The 10584-nt window shown below is 43.1% G+C and overlaps 1 protein-coding gene across 1 annotated transcript in view; it reads left to right on the top strand.

Moving 5' to 3' along the window:
- The first annotated feature begins 2449 nt into the window (after positions 1 to 2449).
- The window catches only part of LOC126396201 (CD81 antigen-like), a 42751-nt gene continuing 34616 nt past the window's right edge, over positions 2450 to 10584 (top strand). The window contains exon 1 of the mRNA XM_050054090.1: positions 2450 to 2652. Coding sequence (XP_049910047.1) covers positions 2587 to 2652 — 66 coding nt within the window. The 5' untranslated portion in view covers positions 2450 to 2586. The remainder of the gene's footprint in view (positions 2653 to 10584) is intronic.

Raw genomic sequence — 10584 nt, 5'->3', positions numbered from 1 at the left:
GGTCAAAATGGTCGCGCAACGATTACGTCACATCCAGAGGCAGCCCGTAACTTTACAGGAACCTTCCTCGTACTCCACTCTCAGTGGAGACACGGCGGTTGAGAGGGCCGAACGAGAGGACGTTCCTGTAGTAGTTCCTGCCCCCCAAATAGTACCAGGAACTTCTTCAGTGGAAACGGACCTTATGAGCCCCTAACTGAGCTTGGTTAAACTAACTGATCATGTTTTTACAGAGCCAGAATTGGTTAAACTAACTGATCATGTTTTTACAGAGCCAGAAATGCTAGTATTAGTACAGTTCTAAGAGAACAATAAATACTTACAAGTTACACAAGTTGACCCAACAGAATCAGATTTATTTAAATAAATTAATTTTATCTTTATTTATAAAAATATTTGTTCCACAATTTTCATTTATTTTAAAATTGGGAATGTGGAGTCGGAAAATACTGAAGAATATTGCAGCAGTGACAAGTGGCATGTTGTGTTGTAGCCTGGTTTTGTTCAGGTTTAACTTAATTTTATTCTGAAAATGTTAAATAATATGTAGGCCTACTCTTCTAGATCTTTCATGTATTCGACATGTTATCTACTGCTAAAATTGGCCTTTGATGTTATTTAAAAAAGCTTTAATAAGTAATTTGGTATTGAATTTGTCTTGCTTTGATATAGCATTACATTATATGAGATGAAAATGTTCTGTTTTACTTCAATAATCAATGGCACAATTTACCCCAACATATTTTCTCCCAAGGCACAACTCACCCCGCATCGAGGGCAAATTGTTCCACGAGACCACTTTTTTTTGGAGAGCCATATTTTTAAACAGTTTATTTAAGATCCAAAGTGGTTGTTCCCAGGGATGCTCCACATCCTGAAATATATATTTTAGAAATATATATTTTAGTTATATATTTAGTATATTACTGCCATGCCCTCTCTTTAAAGGGGAACTAAACCCCCCTCTCTGGGCATTACCCCGCCCACAGCTTGATTTAAAAAAATTCAGAAAAGATAGGCGGAGCTGAGGGAGGGGTGGGGGGTGGAGGGGACAGGCGAGTGGCTGAGGAAGGGGGCGGAGTGAAGATTGTCCCTCGCTGCGGGGAGAGGAGAGAGGGCTTCCCCAGAGGTCAGGCCTCTTTACCCGGTCCCTCTCCTCCACACTTTGGCTTATTTTCACCCAGCCCAGCACTGGTACCTTGGAGAACGGTCCCTCGCTGCGGGGAGAGGAGAGAGGGCTTCCCCGGAGGTCAGGCCTCTTTACCCAGTCCCTCTCCTCCACACTTAGACTTATTTTCATTGTGCCGATGGTGGCTTGGAAAACACCCCCTAACTGTGTCACACGGGCAGAAGGGAAGGTGGCCGGAGCTCAGCCGGTCCCCTTCTCCACACTTTGACTTATTTTATCCTACTTGGTTCTATTTCTCCCTCTCTGGGAGCCTGGGCTCACCGCACAGCAGCCCACCGCATCCCTCCCACGCCGCCCCGCACATATACTCCCGAGCCTCGGTGCCTCTCCTTGACCAACTAACCTAAATACTATAATCACCCTACTAACTGTAAACCTACTAAAATACACTACGCTAACAATACAATTTGACAAATTACTAGCTATTCTCTCTGCTCTACTACTCTCTCTGCTCTGATCCAGCCTACTCGCTATCTGTTTGATAACTGCGGACAGAATGGTTTTATAGTAAGGGGAGGAGTAAAGGGAGGAGGGCAGGTTTAGCATGGGCGGTTAGTGACGTCATTCGCCTTGAAAAAGAATCATTCACCTCCAATGTAATGTAAATTCAAATGTAGTAACCAGGTTTCAAGCTGTAGAGGGCACTCCATACCACATTTTTAAAATAAAATGTAGATTTTCAACAGTTTGCACTAAACTGTCAAGATTTTGAGCAGGATCAGTCAGTAACACTACTATACAACCAGAAACAATGATTATCAGCTGAAAAAAACGGTTTTGGGTTTAGTTACTCTTTAAAGTCACCTCAAGTAAAAAATGGCACATCTCACCCCACTCTCCCCTACATAAAAAATGAATGAGCCATTACCCAGGAGATATTTGTTAGCTGCAGTCTGCAGTACTCACCACTAGGTGCCACTAAATCCCCCTACATCTCACACACACTGCTCCTTTAATATACACGTGTTAGTGTTAGTGTTGCGTTTACAGTTAATGCTTGATCCGCTCCTCGGTACTTTTGGCGGGAAAATGCCTCCATACAAATCTGTCTGTCTGTCAGTCAGGCTTTTAACAGTGGGAGACCCACAATGTTCAGAGAAGAGGCAGAAGCAGAGCAGACCCCTCCCAAAATGTCTCAGCACGCTCCTAAATAGGTGTTTTATTTTGAAGGCATTGGCCGGAAGTCCGCTGTGTTTTTAGAAATGGATTATGGGGGTGCTGAGACCGTGAGGGAGGGAGGGAGGGAGGGAGGAGTTGGGTGTTGCCTCGGTCTCGGAGCTGAAGTCAGGATTCCCAGTTGAGATTCAGACCGTTACACGCCGAGAGACCGACACCTGGCCTGCGTCTGCCGCCGTCCTGCTCACTCTGTACCGAATATAACCGACTAACGGTCCGCCATGGGAGTCGAAGGCTGCACCAAATGTATCAAGTACATGCTTTTCTTCTTCAACTTCATCTTCTGGGTAAGAAGCCGTGTGTTTTTATTCACACATTGTGTGGTCACTCCAGTGGGCAGCGCCTCGTCCTCGGTGTGCTCACCGTCGGGTTGTTTGTGCTGCCTGTCCGGTGTCAGTGAACGACGGTGGATAAATCAGCAACATCCTCGGTTATGTGAGATTTTTACCTGTTATTCTTCCTGAATAACGGGGCGACTGCTCCCTCACCACTAGGGGAGGTTATGGCGAGATGATGGTAGCTAATGAATCGTCAGAAAGGCATGTGTGGTTAATTCATATTAACGTTACACACATTAATGAGGTGGTGAATGTCTTTGTTTAAACAGCAGGGCTCAACATGTCGGAGTGGAGACACCTCAGATGTAGCTCACCGTCTCCTCAGCCCCAAAATGACAACTTCACTCGACAGTTTTAGTTTGTTGTGACGTAAATCACACGTTCAACCTTCTTCAATCACATTTTAGGTCACTGACAGAAGCTCACACACCAGATGGGCTCATTATAAGTTGGCACAGTCTTGAGTTTGGAGGTCTGAGATGTTGGGCGGCAGTGGAGACTGAGTCGCCTTGGTTTGGAGAATGGCTTTGTTTGGATTACATCCTCCACCCAATGTGTGTGTGTGTGTGTGTGTGTGGAGGGGGGGACTCATGGTGGTTTCCATTTGGTGAGTCAAGGCCCAGTGTTGGGTGATGGATCATGGAAACATTTGTGGGTGTTTAGTTTTTACTCCCCTTGTGTAAGAGCTGCTGCAGTTCTTTAACAGCTCCATTTGCTTTGGCACTTTGCTTTGCTTTTCTTAAACATTCAGCAGCCTGAAATCAAAAAGCAGCACTATATTTTTCAAGTCTCGTAAAGGAAAATACCAACAGGGCCTTTGTGGAGCTGAACGTCAAGCAGCTCGATGGGTTGATCCAAGTGATGTGAGAAGAAACTGAGAAGAAAACGATCTCAGCCCAGTGTTAAAGATTGCAGGGGTCTGCATTGGTGAGGGCGTGTTGTTGTTGTTGTTGAGACAATAGAGTACAAGATTGATTTAAAGAGAGACACTGCACAAAAGTTTATAATACTTGGACTCAGGATTTTAAAGCAACTCCGTTATTTTTTTTGTTGCATGGTAAATACCAGAAATACACTTTTCATGTTAATCATTAACCAGGAGTGTGAATTTGCATGACTGGCTACATTGAAATAAATAAGAGGGCTTCATGCTGCTTTTTTTCCATGCAGGACTACTGCTACAGGCCGAAAAGTGGTCTTAGAGGCCATGTCCGCCAAAGCGTTTTTTCGTAAGCCCAGCATATTTTTTAAATTCTTTGCAATGGGTGAGCTGTGTATTTATGAGAGTAGCATGACGAGGCGCTGGATGTTCGTGTTGTCCATTTGACGTTTCTATTCTGAGCGCTGAGTTGAAAAAGGTTCAGCTTTGGGTAAATTCCAGCCCTTGTCCCTGTCAATCACAGTGGAGGAGGCGGGACAAATACCACAAACACCAACCGTCACATCTTAAATGTACTAGTGCTGAGCAACAACAGCGATGGAGGAGAAATATGTCAATATACTGTATATTATGTTTCCTCTCATGAACCCACATATGACTCCCTATTGCCGTCCCCTCATCTAGAGCAAGTTCTCTTCCTTGCACCGACATTTTTACGGAAATTGCGTGTCATTGCAACAAGGCGCAACCAAAGCATCTCAGCTGAAAAAACACTGCACCTCCAAAGCGCTCTCAGCTGGGTGTTTCCAGAGGAGCGCCTGGTGTTTTCAGCTTGGAAAAAATGCTTCAGCAGGCTTAAGGCCACAGACATACTTGCTTTTAAATCAGGCATCGACAAAGATAACCGGCTGTGTCGTGAACAGATTTGGTCACGTACTTGTACCATGCTTGTTATTGGAGGATTCCATTGGATGGAACACTAGAAAACTTAGACCGAGCAGAGTTCAGGATTTGCATGATGTAAACGAACATAGCGACACTCAAGGAGGTTACTTTGATGTAAATTCTGAGATCATGGCAGAACTGCTATAGCCAACTGTTTTAACATTTTTATTGTGACAAGTCAAAACATTTTAATCGCTGAATAATAAGGACAGCTACATTTACAGCTAACCGAGCATCCTACCTGCTTGTCAAACAGCAGTCAAACAGTAAACCTTCTGTAGACAGTCCAGATGTATGTGAAGACCTGCGGTTGCTTGGTCAACTGCCTTTCAGCGGGTAACAAGCAGAGCTAGCTGCTAACAGCCACCACTGTAACTAACAAATCCCTTTAACATCTCTACCATCTACAGTCAGACACACACAACTGCTTATTTACTGCTGAATTACAGCTCAAAACTCATGCTAACGGCTGACGCTGCTACATTGTGAGCCTTTTGCGGGATAGCAAAACATCTTGGTACTGACTAGGCTATTTATTGGCGTTTACAGCCACTCAGTGCTCCAATCTCATGTATGGCCATTGTTGGCTGTTCTGTTCACCTTTCCTCTCATTTCGAATGTCCGATAGTTTCCCTCTACCGTTTTCGTCTCATCTCATTGTGTTAACGAAAATGAAAGTTAGATGTCGTCATAGTTTTGATGATCATGATCTAGTATTTTTAACTTGTCAACATTTCGTCTTCGTCATGGGAAAAAAGGATTGTTGACGAATACTTTTAAGTCATAGATTTCAGTAATGAAATTAACACCAAGGATGTCATGGTGATGCTAGTTGGAAAGTCAGAGGATCGGAGAAGTCAGTAGGATTCATCCTCTGGGGTCCATGAATGTCCAAACAATATTTCATGGCAATCCATATAATAATTATTTACGTGTCATTTCAGTGCAGACAGTTCACAACACAGACCAAAGTGAAACTGGGGTTAGGAAAGGTTGACTTTAAGAGCCAACTGCAGTGTCTTTGTTGATCATTTACATGCGCACTCTTCTATATTAACTTTCAAATTAAAGTATGAGTGTGGCCCTCCAATGAATCCTCTGGGTGCAGATCACGCTTCTTGCCGAGACAATCTGGATGCATTAGAGAATGTTTGTGTGAGTTTAAGTGCATTAAGCACCACAGGCTGACATGTTGCAGACAGATCCCTTGGTTAAGATGGAGCTTCCTCAGATAATGACTGGGCCTGTGGTGAGAGCTTTAAAGTGTTGCATCCAACAGTTGTTTCGTGTGAAAATGCAATTTGAACCTCCTGTTTTCTGGTGGTTTGTTGCTTTGCTGTTGTCCAGTTAGACATGCATAACATTTGTGCCGTTGTATATCAGACAGCAGTAGTCACTGTTAAAACACAGTATGCATTTATTTTTTTAAGGGTTGCGACTAATGGTTATTTTAATTTCTGATTACTTTTATTTATTTATTTTTTACTTTTAATGATTAATCGTATGTGAAATTCCCCAAATAGTGAGAAATCACAACCACTGAGAGCCCACAGTCACTTCTTACATCAGGTTTTGTTCAACCAGCAATTTAAAGATATTAAATTCACAATAATATACAACAAAAAAGGTTTGCCATTTTTCCTTGGCCTGTAACAATGAATTGTTTTGCAATATTTTATCGACTGACTAACTAGTTAATGGAGTAATGGTGTCAGCTTTAATGTTTATGATTGAATGGCATCAGAGTTGTTTCCTCACTTGGCATCAATTATTTTTTATTGATTCATGGTTGACTGCGTTTTCTAAATGGCTCCATTTATCTGTTTTTATACCACACTTAGTACATTAATATGAACAGTTAAGTCGAGCTGTGGTTATACAGTGGGGAGAACAAGTATTTGATACACTGCCGATTTTGCAGGTTTTCCCACTTACAAAGCATGTAGAGGTCTGTAATTTTTATCATAGGTACACTTGAACTGTGAGAGATGGAATCTAAAACAAAAATCCAGACACGTATGATTTTTAAATAATTAATTTGCATTTTATTGCATGACATAAGTATTTGATCACCTACCAACCAGTAAGAATTCCGGCTCTTACTGACCTGTTAGTTTTTCTTTAAGAAGCCCTCCTGTTCTCCACTCATTACCTGTATTAATGGCACCTGTTTGAACTCGTTACCTGTATAAAAGACACCTGTCCACACACTCAATCAAACAGACTCCAACCTCTCCACAATGGCCAAGACCAGAGAGCTGTGTAAGGACATCAGGGACAAAATTGTAGACCTGCACAAGGCTGGGATGGGCTACAGGACAATAGGCAAGCAGCTTGGTGAGAAGGCAACAACTGTTGGCACAATTATTAGAAAATGGAAGAAGTTCAGGATGACGGTCAATCTCCCTCGGTCTGGGGCTCCATGCAAGATCTCACCTCGTGGGGCATCAATGATGATGATGGATGGGGCCATGTATCGCGAGATCTTGGCCAACAACCTCCTTCCCTCAATAAGAGCATTGAAGATGGGTCGTGGCTGGGTCTTCCAGCATGACAACGACCCGAAACACACAGCCAGGGCAACTAAGGAGTGGCTCCGTAAGAAGCATCTCAAGGTCCTGGAGTGGCCTAGCCAGTCTCCAGACCTGAACCCAATAGAAAATCTTTGGAGGGAGCTGAAAGTCCGTGTTGCCCAGCGACAGCCCCGAAACCTGAAGGATCTGGAGAAGATCTGTATGGAGGAGTGGGCCAAAATCCCTGCTGCAGTGTGTGCAAACCTGGTCAAGAACTACAGGAAACGTCTGATCTCTGTAATTGCAAACAAAGGTTTCTTTACCAAATATTAAGTTCTGTTTTTCTGATGTGTCAAATCCTTATGTCATGCAATAAAATGCAAATTAATTACTTAAAAATCATACAATGTGATTTTCTGGATTTTTGTTTTAGATTTCATAGGTACACAGTTGAAGTGTACCTATGATAAAAATTACAGACTTCTACATGCTTTGTAAGTAGGAAAACCTGCAAAATCGGCAGTGTATCAAATACTTGTTCTCCCCACTGTAGCTCAACTAGGCCATTCAATTGGACTACTGTCCCAGTGTACAGTCACGGGAGGGGAATCGATTTATAGACTGAAGTATGTCTGACTCCACTACGATAGGGCGCGATATGTTCCCTTTCAGCTTGTTAGTATTGCACATTTTTCTGGTTGACCTATTGCGTCACAGTTGTCCAGCTGTTCCACCACTTCTTTGAACAGGTCACCATTCTGTGGTTTCCTCCCCGACATGTATTTTAAAATATTTAACTCTTTCAGCTGACACAGCATGAACTGTGTTTTCTTGTCCGTCCAAAAATGCACGGCTCTGGATGTAGATCTCGCCATGTTGTTACCGGCTTCTTCTTCTGTTAGGCATTTAATGGTATTCAAATTTCCAGGTCAAAGCCCTGAGCGGAAACTGTGGAGCATGCTCAGAGCGCCTCGGGCAGTTTGGGTCTAATTGACTGTATACATGCAGGAGTTATTCGACTCCCAATCACATTATCTGGGTTTGTCCGACTTAAAGAAATTTGATTAAGTACAATTTAATTTGGACTATTTAAAAAGTTTGGTTTTAGTCGGATTAACACAATAAATCGATTTTCTCTAATGTGCTCTAAACCTACTGATTGTATGTTATTGTATGTCCAACAGGACCCTGAAAGAAACATAAGTTTGTCCCGGCCAGCTCAGTGTATGACACAATGTCAGTGATTAGTTTTCAACCTTTAGTTGGAACAATATGGGACAGGCTTTTTTTCATATTGGTGTTGGTGGACTCACACCTGGCCAACAGTCTTAGCCCAGGAACTCCAACAGGAAATGCTGTTACTCCACTAACAATACTGAATGTCATCTAAAGTGCTGGTGTTCAAAAGTGGGCAATAGGCTCTTAATTTCCCACCACTGCACTTTACTTTAGTCTCACTGTTCAGGGACCAGAGGGTTAATATTTAAGCGACAGCCAACTATCTAACATAGATAACAGGCAATAAGTCAGCAGTCACAGCAGCAGCGTCAGCAACCCTTCTACACAACATGCATAGCCCCTCCCCTCGTGCATCTCTTACCCTAAACACCGCCAAATGTGAACATGCAATGGTGCTGTTACCTGTTTGGGTGAGCAGGTGGGACAAGTGCAGATGCATCTGGTGGCAGCCAAAATAATTTTCTAACCTGTGAATAAGAAAGGTGCAGAAGATGTAATCAGAGGTGACTTGTCCAGGCCAATCTGCCTATTTCCCTTGAATTTACCATTGTAGGGTAATATTTAGGCAAATTGTGTGCTGTGAATGAGGTGGTGTTTTCTTGCAGATGTAAGTATGTGTGTCCGCATACGTATTTAAAGGTGTAAGCCAAGATAAGAAGGTGATTAGTTCTCCAGCTATCGGCCCCTGCAGGGGATTGACTGTCTTCAGCTGACTGCCCAATACAATATATAACAAGCCGACATGGTGCTGCGGCTGTGCAGGGGCAACACCCATCTCCCTCATCTCTTAACCAGCCGCACTTCTCCTATCCTCACTTCGATCACATTTAGTCTTTGTCGTGCTGATGGCTTTTGTTCTTTGGAAGCTCAAATGTGTGGGCGACTGTTTTCTTAATCTGGTTTTCTCCATTTTATTTACAATGTGGAATTTGGTTTCTGTGATTTCATCAGACTGTTTGCAACCTTCTTAGTTAAAGTTAAATCAAGCTCCATATCCTTTTCACATAACACTAAATAAAATCAAGTCAATAATCTGTTTTTGTAGCCCTTTACAATGGAGGTAGTGACAACACCCAACTGACGTCTGTGTAAAAGGGACAGCTGGCAGAACAAGGTCATGGGTGTGACAGGTGTGACATTTTGACAGCGTGTTACACATGTGACCCACTGCCGGGAGATTTAAAAAGCAGTTAGCAGCAGTTGGCGGCAAACTCAAAGATAGATAGAAGAATAGCAGCAAATGTCAGCAAACTGGAAAACAGAGATGTCTGGGAACTTATCCTCTGAGCAGAGAATGAGATCAACCACCATATGACAGGGACTGTAAATGATTATCATTGCAGACGCTTATGTTTTATGCCACACGTCACTGCTGTCATGTTTCTTTTGCTTCTGCAATGCCGGCAAGGTGTCTTAAATCACTCAGTGGAGCGACATGAAGCTGCAGCTGATTGGGTTGGTGTAAAAATTCAAAGGTGGCGTAAAGACTTCGTAGCGTTCTTATGGCGCGATCCCTGTGTAAAAAGGACTTATGGTAGTAGACTGAAAGCTATTGAGTTTTTAAGATTTGGTCAGACAAAACAAGCAATTTAAAATGTCAGCTGGGCTTGTGACTTAGGGAGCATGGACCTTTCTCATGTTGTGATAGCACAAAGATGTTAACCAGTCCCCCCACCGCCACCAGCCAGTGGGAGTATCTCAGAGCCTGTCAGCGATTGGTCAGACGATGATATGCCTCTGTGGGCAACGGCCAGTATTTAGCCAGTGGATCCTGGGCCAAGACTCTTCTGTGCGCCGGTTATTTTGGCTAATATTAACCCTATGGGCCCGAACGACGCATAGTGCGTCCAAATTCACACCCGTTCTTTTTTGTGGATTTTCTCCGCGACCGTGTGTCATAACGAGATGCCACGCATATCAGCGGAAACAGCAGAACTGTAGCTTTCCGACAAGGCCAAGCACTTGTCGGTAGTCCAATGTTTTCACAGCGAAAAAAAATGATAAAGTTACACTAAAATGATGTATAACAGAGCTTTCATACAGTTTTGCACACACATTACTGTTGGATGGATTACTCGCGAACGCAGGTTGCACACACATTACTGTTGGATGGATTACTCGCGAACGCAGGCTTGCACAGAAATGCCACGCGTATCACATGAAAGCGCAGGAGCAGAGCTTTCCAATGATACCACACACACACATTGATTGTCTACAAAATAAAAACCTGACGAATTTCTTTACAATCCATTATACAGATCTTGTTATCAGTCACTTCATATAGTGAGGAATATCGTATCTTAC

Source organism: Epinephelus moara, chromosome 1 (genome assembly GCF_006386435.1).
Source record: "Epinephelus moara isolate mb chromosome 1, YSFRI_EMoa_1.0, whole genome shotgun sequence".
Taxonomy (NCBI): Eukaryota; Metazoa; Chordata; class Actinopteri; order Perciformes; family Serranidae; genus Epinephelus; species Epinephelus moara.
Note: the sequence above shows the minus strand (reverse complement) of the source record. Positions and strands in the feature narration are given on the sequence as shown.